General features: G+C 33.2%; 2 protein-coding genes and 2 pseudogenes across 3 annotated transcripts in view; 1 reads left to right on the top strand and 3 right to left on the bottom strand.

Moving 5' to 3' along the window:
• LOC146944000 (leucine-rich repeat receptor protein kinase HPCA1-like) overlaps positions 1 to 10,642 on the bottom strand; it is a 28,122-nt gene extending 17,480 nt beyond the window's left edge. The window contains exon 1 of the mRNA XM_085742373.1: positions 10,518 to 10,642. Within this exon, the coding sequence (XP_085598499.1) occupies positions 10,518 to 10,605 (88 nt within the window). The 5' untranslated portion in view covers positions 10,606 to 10,642. The remainder of the gene's footprint in view (positions 1 to 10,517) is intronic.
• On the top strand, positions 2,262 to 3,118 carry LOC146944003 (uncharacterized). The gene is made up of 2 exons (XM_085742375.1): positions 2,262 to 2,369; positions 2,519 to 3,118. Exon 2 carries the CDS (start codon positions 2,522 to 2,524, stop codon positions 2,765 to 2,767), a length of 246 nt encoding a protein of 81 aa, XP_085598501.1. The 5' UTR covers positions 2,262 to 2,369; positions 2,519 to 2,521; the 3' UTR covers positions 2,768 to 3,118.
• On the bottom strand, positions 3,265 to 4,921 carry LOC146944002 (cyanidin 3-O-galactoside 2''-O-xylosyltransferase FGGT1 pseudogene; annotated as a pseudogene).
• Positions 5,459 to 9,460, bottom strand: LOC146944001 (leucine-rich repeat receptor protein kinase HPCA1-like; annotated as a pseudogene). The gene is made up of 12 exons (XR_015025795.1): positions 9,099 to 9,460; positions 8,928 to 8,999; positions 8,330 to 8,395; positions 8,136 to 8,207; positions 7,653 to 7,817; positions 7,470 to 7,544; positions 7,274 to 7,345; positions 7,099 to 7,170; positions 6,924 to 6,992; positions 6,704 to 6,784; positions 6,214 to 6,351; positions 5,459 to 6,098 (listed from the first exon to the last, which is right to left on the bottom strand). The product of XR_015025795.1 is annotated as a leucine-rich repeat receptor protein kinase HPCA1-like (transcript).
• Positions 10,643 to 16,337: the final 5,695 nt, after the last annotated feature.

Below are 16,337 nucleotides of genomic sequence, written 5' to 3'. Positions count from 1 at the left end.
ATTAGTGTATTTTTGTTAGGTTAGATTTGAGTCGATCCACTTGGTCTGATTTATTATGTTGTATCCCTATTTTGGGTTGTACCTGAGTCAGGTCTAATTCCCTCAGACTCTTTATCTATTTCTTTTTATTTAATATAATTTTTCATTTGACTAAGAAAAAAATAAATAAAAAACAAAGGCAAATTATTTTTAGAAAAAAAAAATCTTGAAAATGTCTAATATTTTGAAAAATAGATATATGCCTTGTAATAAATATTCTGTAACTTTCTTGAAGTTATGTTACTTTTTTTTTTAGAATGAAGTTTTGTTATTTTGTGATTATCAATCAGATATAATTGAATGTTTTTTTTTATTTTCTTAATGAAAATATTTTTCAGTGTTTTGTTATTATCGAAGATAACTGTCTTAATCATATTTTGTTATTTTATTGATAAGTGAAATGTATTTATTAATGTTTTTTTATTAAAATATATATTTATGAATTTTTTTCTTAGACTGAATATGTAAGTAATTGTCATTTTTTATTGGATTACCAACAAATGAAAAACTCATAGAAAGGTAGTTCTATTGCATCCTAAAAACTAAAAAATCATAGGAAGTTAGTTATGTTGCATGAAATAGACTTAGTATCAGATAAAACATCATAAAATTTTTAAAGTACAAGCACAAAACTTATTTTTAATAAATGTAAATTGAATATATGGTTCACTTTTAATAAAATAAAAATATATTTTGATATTGAATAAAATTAATATATATATTTTGATATTCAATCATTTAGAGATTATTTTTGAAAAATCATAATTAGTTTTGTGTTTGTTTATTGTAATAACAATCACTTCTTTAAAAGAAAAAAAAAATGGTTTGAATACAACTATATAAAATAGATTTTGTGTTACAAAATTATCTTCTTGTTTAAAGTTTTTTTTTTTTAAGTTATAGCAAACCTCGTAGAGCTTATTTGTTACGAATTAAAATAAAAATAATATTGACATTCAATAATTTAGTGATTTTTTAAAATTTTTATAAAAATATCATAATCTATTTTGTTTGTTTATGGTAGTAAAATCATTTTAAAAAATAATAATCATTTTAACTCAATTGGTAGGGATAGTGCATAATATATGCAAGTTCTGGGGTTCAAACCTCGGCCACTACAAAAAAAAAAAAAAGATACATCATTATAAAAGAAACTTTTTGTTGCAAAATCACATCAATCTTTTGAAATTTATGTTCTCTCTCAGCCAAATAGGTTCTTTTGTTACCAAAGACATAAAAAGATAAATTAAGTTGAGGTGTCAAAATATTAAGATGTGGCAAAGTTGTGTTTTTACTGATCATTAACTTCCATAATTAAAGAAAGATAATAGATTGTATTTGTTTTTTTTTTTTACTCTTTAGATATTTAAAAGTTGAATTATAAGAAAATTTGTTTTGATTGGGATTAAGGTTAAGTTTGTTTGTAGATTAAGTTAGTGTGTTTTATTGAATGAATTTGTTTTAATTTGTTTTTAAAAGAGAAAAAATAGGGGGAAGTTGAAACAAAACACACAAAAGGTTATAATTTTGATGATGTGTCAAAAGATTAAGAAGGGGTAAGATTATATTTTTGGTAGACATTAAGTTTCATGATTAGAGAGATTAGAGAATAAACAATAGAAGATTGTAATTTTTTTGACTCTTTAGATATTTAAAAGTTGAATTATACGAAAATTGGTTTTGATTGGGATTAAGATTAAGTTTGTTTTTTCCTTAAAAAAGATTTAATTAGTGTTTTATCGAGTGAGTTTGTTTAATTTGTTTTTAAAAGAGAAAAAATAGGAGGAAGTTGAAGCAAAAGACACAAAAGGATATAATTTTGATGACGTGTCAAAAAATTAAGAAGGGGTAAGATTGTATTTTTGGTAGACATTAAATTTTATAATTAGATAATTTTTTTGACTCTTTAGATATTTAAAAGTTGAATTATACGAAAATTGGTTTTGATTGGGATTAAGATTAAGTTTGTTTTTTCCTTAAAAAAGATTTAATTAGTGTCTTATCGAGTGAGTTTGTTTAATTTGTTTTTAAAAGAGAAAAAATAGGGGGAAGTTGAAGCAAAAGACACAAAAGGATATAATTTTGATGACGTGTCAAAAAATTAAGAAGGGGTAAGATTGTATTTTTGGTAGACATTAAGTTTTATAATTAGATAATAGAACAAGTGGTGTGCAAATAGCAATCGAAAATATAAGTGTCAATAATCAACAAAGCCCAAACGACTTAACGGTGCCGTTTAATCTGAACGAAAAGCCTCAGAAGCAGCGTGAGTCCTTGAAGCTCAGTGATTGAACTGAATCTCTTTGCTCTGAATCCCTACATTGCTCCCAGTAAGTTTACAAATTTTTCTTCTGTTAATCATAAATTTGGGTTTTTTAATTTTGGGTTTTCAATTTCGATATGAATTTCAATATTTTTAGCTTTGCCTACCAAGTGTTTGATGAAATGTTTGTGTGGTAATTGGGTTTAAAATTGGTAGGAAATGAAGAAAGGAGTGCACCCACAGAAGCAATGGATATCATATGTTACTCAATCGGGTCGGTTATTGCATGTCATGATGACAAAGATTCACCCTGTTGGTAAAGTCTATCACTTTCGTGCTAAGCGTCAAATGGCTGAGAGTTTGGGACAGATTGCCAAGTTCAAACGTCGTTTCGGGCTAGAAAATCCAGAGGCCAGTGCCAGTGCCAGTGTCAATGCCAATGCCGTTCCAGTTGAGAAAAAATGATTTTTCCTACCTCAAATGGAAGTTTGGTTTTTAATTTCATGCAAGTTTTTGGAAATATTCAACGAAAATGGTCATGCTCTGAAGTGGTTTCTGTTCATTTCTTGTATTTGGTATGTCTAGTTAAACTGCAGATATGTTTTCTGTTTTGATTCATACTAACGGATATGCTTAGCAGTTTAATTTTTGTTAGTATTCTTAGTACTGTTTGATGTTGGGATTCTTGTCAACACTTTCTGAAATTACAGATAAATAATATTTGGTGTTATGAACCAGGATACACTGATATTTTTGTTGATGGAGCAAATTAACGCTTTCAATTCAATGACCACAAACGGTGTGATTATTTAGTTATCTGTTGTATACATTATTTGGTCTCTTGATGTGTTTTTAAGAAGTTTAAGATTGTGATTGTGCTACAACTCTTCTTTCAGCCTTTGTATTCGTTTATTTTATGTGGAAACACTATAATATAGTGACTATATGTCCTACAATATAGATATGAAATGAAATTTTACATGTCAATTATAGTTCATGATAGAATATCCAACATCATAATATCTAATTTTTCTATACTACCCAGAAACATTCAGCTTATACACCAAACCAAAAAAGTAAAATGTCACATTCATTCATGTGATTACATCAATATGTGTTCTCTCATCTTACGTAATACTTTCTGAATCAAGACTTTAGTAGACTGTCCAGCTTCTTTACTAAATCATCCACATATGAGTTTTCTAGCCCATGACTGAGCAAGAACTTTCTCCATTTAGCATGATTGGTTCTCACCATTTGACCCAATTTACTCTCATTGTCCATTACGGTTCTCACTGCCTTGTACACACCTTCCTTGGTAAATAGTATATCTTCTTCACTTTCCTCGACCTCTACTCCTACTCTTTCAAATATCCGCTCATTATTCTTGCATTAATAAATTGATCTCCTGCATGTGGCAGCAGTACCAATTGGAAATCATTTACCATGGCCAATGTCAATGATCCAGAACCACAATGAGTCACAAAGCAACCCACAGATGGGTGGCTCAGGATCAATTGCTGCTTGATCCAATCACCTTCAACTATCCCTCTTCCCTTTGTTCTCTCAATAAATTCTTCTTCTGGCAGAGCTAATTTCTTTGTTTCAGCTCCTATAGGTGGTTTCAAGGCAGCTAGGAAAGGCATTCCTGTAAGTTTAAAACCCAATAACAGTTCCTTAAATTGATTACTCTTCAAAATGCATTCACTTCCAAAGGCACAGAAAATCACTGTTTTGGGTTTAAAACCTCTTAGCCAAGTCACCCATTTTTCTTCTAAATAGAGTTTGGTGGATCTGGCAAAACTGGTCCTGCCAAAAACACCTGATTTCTCATATGCCTTTCTAGATAATCACAGTAAGAGCCTTCCATTTCTCGGCATGTTTAGAAAACAATAGCATCACAGCTGGTGAAAGATATCAATTTACACTCCATAAATGAAATGACTTTGCCATAACCCTTCAAAGTGCAGGGGCTAACCCTCTTGCTTCATGAGGTTGTAGCCTGATGGCTGATGGTGGAAAACTTGGTGGAGGGTCAATCTGATCATCTTCTGTCAATGACTTATCATTGAGTTTTCTTTCGGGGCTTATCAGATACCCCACAGGGGTAGGTCTAATTGGCAGTAATGTAAAGCCTTAATGCCCAACTGGCATGCTAATGCAGGTAACCAATATGTGAAATCAAAGAAGACCATATGGGGTCTAAGTTCTCTTAGAGTATCTTCAATGATAGGCTCAGTGAGGTCCATTGCAGTCATGAGAAGGGAATGCTGTGAGAAAGGAAGGTCTGCAGTTGTTTCAGAGCCAAGGGGGAGGCCATCGATGTGTGGTATGTTGATTGGAATGAATGAGATGAGATCTGTGTGGAGATTGAAATGCTCCAATTTGGATATAGTATTTCTGGGCATAAGAAATGAAATCTTGTGGCCATGCTCAACAAGTTTGTGGGATATATGAAGGTATGAGGTAAGATGTCCTAATGTAAACCATGGATACATTGCATCATGAAAGATATTGGCAACCATGGTTGATAAAAATGAATCAAGGCTATGCAAACAGTCTGAGACCACAAGAATGTGATACACTTGCAAAGTTAAAAGCTCAAATGGTATGAATTGCTTGAACCCAATAAATCCATGAAATTTATGGGGTCTATATCCCGTGCATTTTTCCCTCCACACTTCAAGAAGTGGTTTCGTCATAATCTTTCTCATATCAAAACTCAACTTTAGAAAATTGGCAGCTAAGATTTCACTGTAATAACAAAAGGATAACAAAAAAATAAGTTATCCGGTATACAAATATCAGCATAAGGAATTCAAATGGAGTACAGGCTCTCTTGTAACTTGTATGGTGGATAGGTGGTCTACCTGCCTTGCAACTGTCTTGTGTATATACTCATTTCGTTATGGAACATAATTTTTTATCAAAGAAAAGTAACATAATAATAAAATCCAAAAGCACAGAATGTATCGCCATTAAATCAGATCAGTAAGTGCATACACATTCTTTTGGTGTTAATTAGTTATACTTGTAGTTTGCGTTCTAATTCTAAAGTATCTAAATGAGAATAAAGTAGTTGGAGATGTGAGGTGATCAAAGGGTTTTTACCATTTTTTTTAGAAGAAAAAATTGCAAAGGTGGAATGTATATTAATTTTTTTTAATTAAGGCGAGAGTATCATTTTATTATTGTGAATTTAAACTATGTATCTTGAGGTTACAAAACACCGAGTTAACAATTCAGGTGTTTCTTGACGAACAAATATTCAGCATTTGTAGTTCACAATTAAACACTGAAAATCACCTCAATAATAACCATAAAACCAATGAAGACGTAAGGGGAGAAATTTTTTGGAGGCTTGTAAAGTTGGTTACTCAGCACAAAAGCAGCAGTTGAAATCCCAGTTGTATTGAAACGATCGGTTTGAGATGGGAAGACATTAAGAGTCAACTGGAAATTATCGGTAGATGAAACGTTGATAGGGTTACTAAGAGAGACTGAATCCACCGGAATGTTTTGTTTCCGAAAAGCATCCATCAGAGTCTGCTCAATTTCCTTGTAGTAACTTGTGTTACTGTAGTTTGAGAAACTAAAAAAAGCTCTGGATGATAGATTTCCACTATAGGGAAATGCACATTTACAGTTTGGGCTTGCAATCTGATCGTTACTGCGTCTGCATGAAGGAGGTGAGCAACCATTTGGTGGTGTAGAATATGAGGGAATGCTTTGGGGCACTTTGCAGTAACTCTCGTCAGAAACTCCATTTTCAAGACAAATTCTGTTTTGAGCCAGTCTGCAAAATCATTAGATAACTTTCTCATAAGAAAATCTAGTGTCCAGTAGTTTGAGTCCATGCAAATATCTGTAGAAATAAATAAATAAATGATATCATATATAATGAAGCTTACCTCAAGTCAAAATTCAATTTTTGGTTTCCTAACACGAGGTCGGTAATACCATTATTCTGCAAATCAATGAGTTGCAGACTACTTCTGTAGCCACTGCTGAGATCTAATGTGCCACTGAGCTTGTTGTCCTTCAGTATTCTGTTGGCACATTTCAGTAAATTCACATCATATTCATAACCATCATTTATTCATGTCTTATAAAACTTATCCGGTATTTCTTCTTGTTTAAGATTATTTAATGAGGAGGTATATAATGAGAGCTTATCTTTATGCATAAGCTGATGTTTATGAAAATAAGTTCAAAATATGAAACTACTTAACTGCTTATATGCTAAGATAAATTCAAATAAGCTCTAATTAAGTTTTCCAAATACTCTCTTAATAGGATTTGCATGGACTTTACTTAATAAAAATGAAGGTGTCTTAAAAAAGAGTGTTCATAGTACATTACTAGAAACAGGTCTAATGTGAGAAGGATGGAGCAACATACACTGTGTTCAGATTTGGCAGACTAGAATTAAAAACCCATGAAGGAACAAGAGAAGAATCGAAGTTATTCTCGCTCAGATCCCTGCAGATAGTTATGTCATAAAAATATGCAAATTAAAATCATTGTAACTAGATTATATGACAGTAATTGAATATTTGATCTACTAAAATCTCAATGCAATAAATAAAGTATAACAGAATGTCCCTATCATTTTACTTACACAGAGATGAGACTATTCATTCCAGTAAAATCCGGCAGAGAGCCATTCAGTTCATTGTGTGATAAGAAGCTGTAAAAACATATTCAATGCCTTCATTCAGCAAAATTGATTCTTTATGAAAACATTTAGTGATAAATATGAAGCTTAACAAGTCACGTTTCTTTGATTTTATTACATCTCTCAAAGTTTTTCGAGGTTGTTCAAGTTGGAAGGCACTCTCCCGCTTAATTGGTTCTTGTCAAAGCGCCTGTATACAAGAGAACATATTCAATTCAGCCATTGAAATTCAAAGATGAGATAAATGGTGAGTGTAAGTGAAGTCACTTTTCCGCTGGCCACAATATACTTACACCACTTCCACGGTGCTCACAAGGATAAGGGTGCTAGGAATACTGCCTGTTAATTGATTGTGGTCGAAAAGCCTGCCAAAAATAATATACGGGCAAATTAAAGGGCAGTTCATTAGATAAGTTAATGGTTGTTAACAGTCCTTATAGGTTTATAGGTGTTTAACAAAAAGGTCAAATATAATGTTATGAAACTTACACATGTTTTAGATGCATGCTAGAGTTAAAAAGTTTTGTTGGTATTTGACCTGAGAGTTTATTGTTCCCCAAATGACTGCGAGAAGTAGATATAATATTAGATCATTCAATGAAATGAAATGAAATGAAATGAGATGTTAGTTTAGAAATATCAAGTAGAAATTGAAAATGAGAGTAGACATACAAGTGCTGGGCATTCAGGAGCATGTCAAGACCTGGTTGTCCTTGATCATTAGAGACAGGAATAGGCCCTGCCAGCTGGTTTTTATCAAGATCTAACCAATCAAGGTTGGCTAGATTTCCAAGAGAGCGTGGAATATTTCCAGTGAGCTTATTCGAATTCAGTGCTCTGCGTTAAAAGCAATAAGGTGATGCGTAAAACATGATGAGATTGTCACAAAATGGTTGTACAAACATCATTTCTCATTCATAATTCATCCACGTGTTATCTAAATGAACTTTAGAAAACGCTTGCTTAAACACGTGTTATCTTCTTAATATGACAAGTGGCATAATATAATATATCATATATTAGTCCAAAGATAAAGCATTGAGCTTCAAGATTAAGTAAGATAATTTCACACTTTGTCACATTGAAATAACTTGGACTGTTAATAGTTTTTGTGTGTGCAATGTAGTAGCAGAATTATTAAGTTGGAATCCTTACAGAAAGGTCAGATTCTTTAATGAGCCTATTGAATCTGGAATAGGGCCAGAGAATCCACAACCACTCAATGCCCTGGAAAACAGTTACAAGGAAACATATCAAAAAGCATGCTAAATTTTAGATAGCAGTAATTCAATAAAGAAATTCAGTTTGTATTAAAATTTATTTATTAGGAACTAAATTTCCTTACTTACAGGGAATTGAGGTTTCCGATTTCTTGTGGAATTGGTCCTGTCATGCCCGCATTGTATGAAAGATCCCTATATGAACAAAAACAACATGTTATTAGTTTAGCTACAACGAAATACTGCAATCACAAATAACCTAGTAGTGAAAATAAAATGTCCTACCTAAGGATGAATTCATTCAAAGGAAATGATTTAGCAACTTTCACTTGTCAATAAGAAGGTATGTACTAAATCATCAATTGGATTAAAATTTTAGTCCAATTCAGATTAAATTACATGCACATGCAGCCAAAGTTTTAAATAATAGTAGCGGCCACGTTTTGATCCTTAACATTGCGAAGAGTCCTAGAAAGCTGACTGAGCCTCAATCGTGGTCTCAGAGACATCAAAAACTTTGATATCGCAGTCCAGTAGGCTTGTTCAAAAAAAAAGAACATTGTTTGTCGTAGACATTTTTTTAAAACCTTGTATAAACTCTTAATCATTTTTAGAGTGAAGGTCGCTTTAGAAGTTGAGAAACATTTACGCATCATATTAGGGTTAGAAGAAGAACTTCAACCTAATAATGGACACATTAATTCAAATGAGAAAGTAGAAAATGTACAGTGTTTCAAGCTCAGATAAGGACTGGATTGATGAAGAGAGCTGGCCCTCCAATTTCAAGCCAGGTAGCCTCCTGAAAAAGAAAAAAAAATAGCATCATTTTCAGATTCAATTCGGTAATTCTTGGATTGGCGCAATGAACTTGAATGGAACAAAGAAATAAAGATCTAACAATTCGGTAATTCTTGTATTGGAGCAACGAATTCCATCCCAATCACTTCCACAAGGATCAGAACCCACCCAATTTAATGGTTTGTTTTTCCAGGATTGTATGAGAGATGATAGAGCAGTAACTGCAGCAAGTACAGTATCTATTAGGAAACTTAACTCATAACTACTCAGCATTCAAATAATGATAATCTACTCATAACAATATTACTCATAACTTCTCAGTATTCAAATTCATATAATGAACATTATATATAATGAACATTATTATCAGTATAGGAGATTCTAGTATAAAAACTGCTGGATTGCCCATTAGTCAATGACATAAATAGGTCAACTGTCAAATTTTTATTAGCAAACAAAATTCTATTTTTTGAATTTTAATGGTAGAATATATCTTTAATCCACAAACAATTTTCAAATTTATATCTAATGGTTGAATAATTCAAACTATAGATTCAGAGGGTCACCTCGGAGAATCACCCAGAGGATATACACCAGAAAGGGTGGGCCACAAGGATATGTTGGTTCACTAGTCTAGTGCATAGTTGTTATGATGATTAGCACAAATTTGTTTAAGATTAGTTACTTGAGTTAGAAATTAGTTGGATAAGATTGAGTTAGTTACATATTACTTTGATCATAGGGTTTACTTGTTAGCCAAGTAACCATAGTTAGTTAGCATAACCCGGTTAATGCATTGTGTGTTTCACATCATCTTCTCAATTCAATACAATTTACACAATTTTATTGATTCTTATACTTTCATTCTCCTTCTATTATCATCATCTCTCATAATAGAGTAGTTAGCTTTTCAAACAAACAATATGCACACGCATAGATTTTCACTTTCATGCTACGACGATCATTCTTGCCACTTTTTTTATTTGAAATAGTCAATGTTAGTAATTAGTTGTTAGATTAGTTTTTCTTCTTGGTAGAATTTTAGAGTCCTCCACATCCTTAGGGATGAGATGATCACTTTAATGTTGTCGATTCGACAAAAACAAGAGAAAATGAACAAAAGTTGAAATTTGAAGCACTAATATTTGTTTTTCTTATATTTTTGGAGAATTGACACCGATTGAGACATCGGATCACCTTCTTAGTCGTGAAGACGAATAATACTAGGAATTTCTACTTACGAAAAGTATATGTTGTTGTTGAAGTTTTAAACCATTTTTAATCATTGGTTCACCGTAGATTATATGAGACACTTCTCCACCTAAACGTTGGCCTATTAACTATACTAAGAAGGGAAGGGGTCGAAAAGCACAATATTTCCTTGTTTTTTTTTTTTTTTATAAGACATGATAGATTATACTTGTTCAAAAAAAAAAGATATGATAGATTATAAAAAAATAATAATAATATTGTGATGAACAATAGTATGACAAAAGTTGAACCGAACGTAGTAACTTACAATCTCCACTGTCTGTCTGTGATGCAACAAGCAGAACTTGGAAAACAAGTAGCAGCAGAAGAGTAAACACTTTATTATGTTGTTCCATTACTCAATAGACTTTTTCTGATATTGAATTGAATCAAAAATTAAAACTATTTAAAGATGTGTATACCAAGGAGGATGATCAAATAATCAAAGAGAAAGCATAGTGTCATGCATTGATTATAAAATTTTCTTGTACTCTTTGTACCAAACACATGACAAAACAAAAAATGAAGAATTGGACAATTGAACACCTAGTTAAGTGGATATACCAAGTTTGTACAAGACAAGAACAAAAAAACAAGAACTTATCTAAAGGTCAAATATCTTTCCCTGTGAACATAGTTCAGTTGCCAGAGACGTTGCAATATCCACTTATTCAAGTCACTGGCTTACTTAACAAAAATATATATATAATTATGTTAAAGAGTACTATTACCAAACAATAGAAAAGCAAAATAATTTTTCATTATTGTGTAAAGAGAGTGATACAATCAGTATATATAGGCAAACTAATTGTACTACACTAATCTAGTTGTACTACACACTAACAGAAAGTACAATCCAATAGTGTATGTGAGGTTACTTGCATAGCAAGTTATTGTTCTAAGTATTATTATTCTCATCTATGTGTTTAGTGTGTAATAGCCCCCCACAAGTTGGAGGGTGATATATGTCTATCATCTCCAACTTGGACAATAGATTGTTGAAAGGTTGAGGAAGGAGAGCTTTAGTGAAGAAGTCAACAATTTGTTCTTTGGAGGGAATTGGCAGTAATTTGAGAATGTTGGCTTGAAGCTTTTCACGCACAATATGGCAATCAATCTCTAAATGCTTTGTGCGTTCATGAAACACAAGATTAGCAGCAATATGAAGCGCACTTTGATTATCACAGTATATGACTGGAGTTTTGGTGCATTTAATCTGCAAATCATGAAGGACATAGAGAATCCATTGCAGCTGCCAGTGCTCTATATTCAGCCTCAGAGGAAGACTTGCTGACAGTCAATTATTTCTTTGTTCTCCATGAAATGAGTGATTTGCCTAAGAAGAAACATTGACCAGAAATGGATCTTCTTGTATCTTTGCAGCCTGCCTAGTCTGCATCTGAAAAGCCTTGTAATTGAAGATGAGCATCTCTAGGGAAGAAGATGCCACGTCCAGGAGATCCTTTCAAGTATCTTAATACTCTTGTAGCAGCAGTGAAATGAGTTTGAGTAGGATTGCTGAGAAATTGACTCAACTGCTGAGTGATAAATGTGATGTCTGGCCTAGTGGTATTGAGGTACAAGAGTCTGCCAATCAATCTCATATAAGCAGGGATGTCAGGATAAGGTTCTGAACCATCATTGTGAAGTTTGACACTAGGGTCAGAAGGTGTACTAACAGGCTTAGAGTTGAGAAATCATGAATCTTCAAGGAGATCTAAGCAATATTTTCTCTGACAAAGTGAAATTCCAGATGAAGAATGAGCAACTTCAATACCAAGAAAGTATTTGAGAATGCCCAAATCTTTAATTTGGAAAGTGTTGTGGAGAATCTGCTTGATGGAAGTGAATTCCTCTAAAGAGTTCCCAGCTAAAATCACATCATCAACATAAACCAACAGAATAGTGAATGAAGATGAAGTGGTTTTAAGAAAGAGTGAATGATCTGAGGAAGCCTGTTTGTAACCATTGAGGAGTAACAATGAAGTTAATATTTCATACCATTTCATGCTTGCCTGTTTCAACCCATAAAGTGATTTGTTCAGTTTACACACTTGATTAGGATTTGAATGTGAAACACCAGGAGGGATAATCATGTAAACATCTTCCTGTAATTCTCCATGCAGAAATGCATTGTTGACATCAAGTTGATGAAGATGCCAATTATGCATAGATGTCAAAGCAAGAACAATTCTGACTGTAATGAGTTTGGCAACAGGAGAATATGTTTCAAAATAGTCCAAACCTTCAATTTGGTTATATCCCTTGGCAACCAATCTGGCCTTATATTTCTCTATGGAACCATCAGGATGATGTTTCACTTTGTAAATCCACCTGCAGCCTATGGGTTTGACATTGGGTGGAAGATCAACAATCTTCCAAGTACCAGTTTTAATCAAGGCATTAATCTCATCTTGCATAGCTTTCCTCCAACAATCATGTTTGTTTGCTTCAGTGAAGGTTTTGGGCTCAGTGTGAGTGTGAAGAGACATAGCAAAACAGGAATGAGGATAAGAAATATTAGCATATGACAAATAATTGGAAATATGATAAGGAGTAGATGATGTATGTATGGAATTAGTAACAGGGCAAACATAATCTTTTAAATAAGCAGGAGTGGATTTAGTTCTAGTAGAGACTCTGACAGGAGGGTCAAGAATGACAGGTGAAACAGTTGGAACAGGTGACTCTGTTATAGGTATATGGGAAGTAGGAACAGGTAAAGAATCAGGGACATCAATGAAAGGTGGGGGTGAAGGAGTGATATAGTGCCAATTGTCAGTTACAGATGAAGAAGAATAGACTTGATAAGGTAAAACAGTTTCATGAAATGTAACATTTCTAGAAACAAAAATGGTTCTAGAATGCATATCCAAAAGAACATAACCTTTGTAACCAGGTTTATAACCTAAAAATATAGATTTTCTTGCTCTAGATTGAAGTTTAGTGCTGTGAGATTGAATGGTAGAAGCAAAGCACAAGCATCCAAAAACTTTGAAAAGGGCAGAATCAGGAACTTTATCATATAGAACATGGTAGGGAGATTTGTGATGAAGAATAGGAGTGGTGACTCTATTGATTAGGAAAACAGCATGAAGCACAGCATATGACCAATAACAATTTGGCAATTTTGATTGAAACAAAAGGGCTCTCCCTACATTGAGTATATGCTGATGCTTTCTTTCTACTCTAGCATTTTGCTGGGGAGTTTCAACACAAGACCTATGGTGCAAAATACCCTTAGAGTTATAAAATGAAGGTAAATCATATTCAGGACCATTGTCACTTCTAAGAATTTTAGGAGTGATATGAAACTGATTCTCAATGAGAGTAATGAACTGCTGAATATGAAGGGAAACCTCAGCTTTAGATTTGATCAAAATGATCCAAACAAACCTACTATAATCATCAACAATAGTGATAAATACTTGTGACCATGAATAGAAGGCACACTTAAAGGACCCCATATATCACAATAAAGTAATTCAAATTTGGAACTAGCATGAGATGAACTAGTGGAAAATGGCAATTTCTTATGTTTAGTAAATTGACAGACATCACAAATGGCTTTATTATCAATACAAATTGAAGGATACAAAGAATGCATATTTGACAATCTTTGATTGGACAGATGCCCCAACCTAAAGTGCCAAAGTGCTGAATCAGGAATATGAGTAAAGGAACTAGGAACAATAGACTGAGAATCTTTATTAATGGAAATATTACAATGAGGAACAGTAGAAACAGAAGAATTAAAAGCAAAAGCTGAAGGAGAAATCCACAATTTGTATAAACCACCATGAGGATCAGCCAAACCAATCATCTTGTGGGTAATCAGATCCTGTATAATGCATTTATCAGGCAAAAACTTGACATAACAATTCAAACTACTGATAATTTTGGCAATTGAAATCAGATTAACATTGAAATGTGGAGAATACAAAACATTTGTGATATGAAAATGTGGAGAAAAGACAACAGTGCCAGCATGATGTATAGTTACAATGGTTTTATTAGGTAAGTGAACATGAACAGGTTTGATAGAGTGATAAGAAGTAAAGTATTGTAATGATGAACAAATGTGCTCATTAGCACCAGAATCAAGTAACCAATCATGAGAGGAATCAGTTAAAGCACAAGAGAATATTGTTGATATACCTGATGGAGGAGGAACAGATGAAGATGGGAAACTTGTAGCAGAAGCAATATGGTTTGAAGTTGGAGGATAAGGAGTGGAGCCTGAAGCAAGTAACTGTGATTGTTGAAGAAGTGATACAAGATGATTGTAATGCTCTTGAGTCAAACCAGTAGAAGGAGGATTGTCAATTGCAGAATTCACAGGCTGAATATCTGCAGTACTAGAAGAAGAAGCATTTATGGCATTTGTTGTAGAATTGGATTTGTATGAATTGGGGTATCCATGCTTTTGATAGCAAAACTCCACAGTATGGTTTGTACGTTTGCAGAATGTACAAAACCTAGAGTTATTCTTTGAACCAGCAAAAGATTTACCATGTCCATATTGCTTCTTAGAATCAGAAGCATTAACAAGAATGCTAGAATCTTCTAAAACAGATGGAAAAGAAATTGTACCATTATGACTCTCTTCTTGTATAACCAATGAATACACTTTGTTGATAGAAGGCAAGGGATCCATAAGAAGAACTTGAGATTTAATCACATTGAAATTATCATTCAATCCAGTCAAAAATTGAATTACTTGATCCTCTATACGATGTGCTCTTGCAGAACTCATAGTTTCACACCGGCATGGAAAAGGACAAGTACAATTAGGCATAGGGCGATGAGAATTAAGCTCTTCCCATAGAATTTTTATCTCAGTGAAATATTCCAAAACAGTTTTGGATCCTTGCTTCAAATTGTTGATAGAAGAACGTAAAGAAGTTATGCGAATCCTATCAACCTTTGCAAAGCGTTCTTTGAGTTCGTCCCAAACATCAATGGCGTGCTCATGAAAAACCAAAGTTTGAGCAATTTGTGGAGAAACAGAATTGATCAACCACGAGTGAATAAGATGATTGCATCGTTCCCATGCATCACGGTTCAAGTCTTCAAGATCAGGTATGGGCACAGATCCATTGATAAACACAAGCTTATTCTTCGCGCCAAGTGCACGTTGCATGGATCTGCTCCAAGCTAAGTAATTGGAACCAGTAAGAAGTGGAGTAACAACAACAGAGTTTGGACCTTCGCTAGGATGAAAGTAGAACACTGAATCAGTGTTTTGCTGAGTATTTTGATGACGCACCATTGTTGAAGATGAAAAACTCGAAATAACGATGTAACCAAGGAGAAAATAGAGTAATCAATGGTGAATGTGCAGAAATTGCAAGAAATTCAACCAGAAAAAGGAAGAAGATGATGAATTGCAGCGGAAAGAGAAAGAGGAAAAAAAAAACGGTTAGGATCAGAAAGAAAACGGTTAGGATCAGAACTACCCTCAATGAGAGTGCTCTGATACCATATTATCAAACAATAGAAAAGCAAAATAATTCTTCATTATTGTGTAAAGAGAGTGATACAATCAGTATATATAGGCAAACTAATTGTACTACACTAATCTAGTTGTACTACACACTAACAGAAAGTACAATCCAATAGTGTATGTGAGGTTACTTGCATAGCAAGTTATTGTTCTAAGTATTATTATTCTCATCTATGTGTTTAGTGTGTAATAAGTACAACAAAGTTTATATAGTCAATTAGAACAACTAACTTCTATGTAACCAAAAAAAGAACAACTAACTTCTAACTAATGTAACTAACTTGCTATGTGACTTGAGAAATTAAATTACATTAAAGAGTACAATGAAGCTTATATAGTCAATTGCACCAACATGGTGATTTCAAAGAGGATTGAAGCACAATATTTGAATTCAATCTCTTTGCTCCGAATCCCTACATTGCTAGCAGTAAGTTTACTAATCTTTTTTCTGTTAATCCTAATGTTGGGGTTTTTAATTTTGTTTTCAGTTTCAATATGAATTTCAATCTTGTTAGCATAGCAATGCCTACCAAGTGTTTGATAAAATGTGTGTGTGGTAATGGGGTTTAGAATTGGTAGCAT

Source organism: Medicago sativa, chromosome 2 (genome assembly GCF_051527215.1).
Source record: "Medicago sativa cultivar Bolivia chromosome 2, Bolivia_mono, whole genome shotgun sequence".
Taxonomy (NCBI): Eukaryota; Viridiplantae; Streptophyta; class Magnoliopsida; order Fabales; family Fabaceae; genus Medicago; species Medicago sativa.
This window is presented reverse-complemented; position numbering and strand designations above follow the sequence as displayed.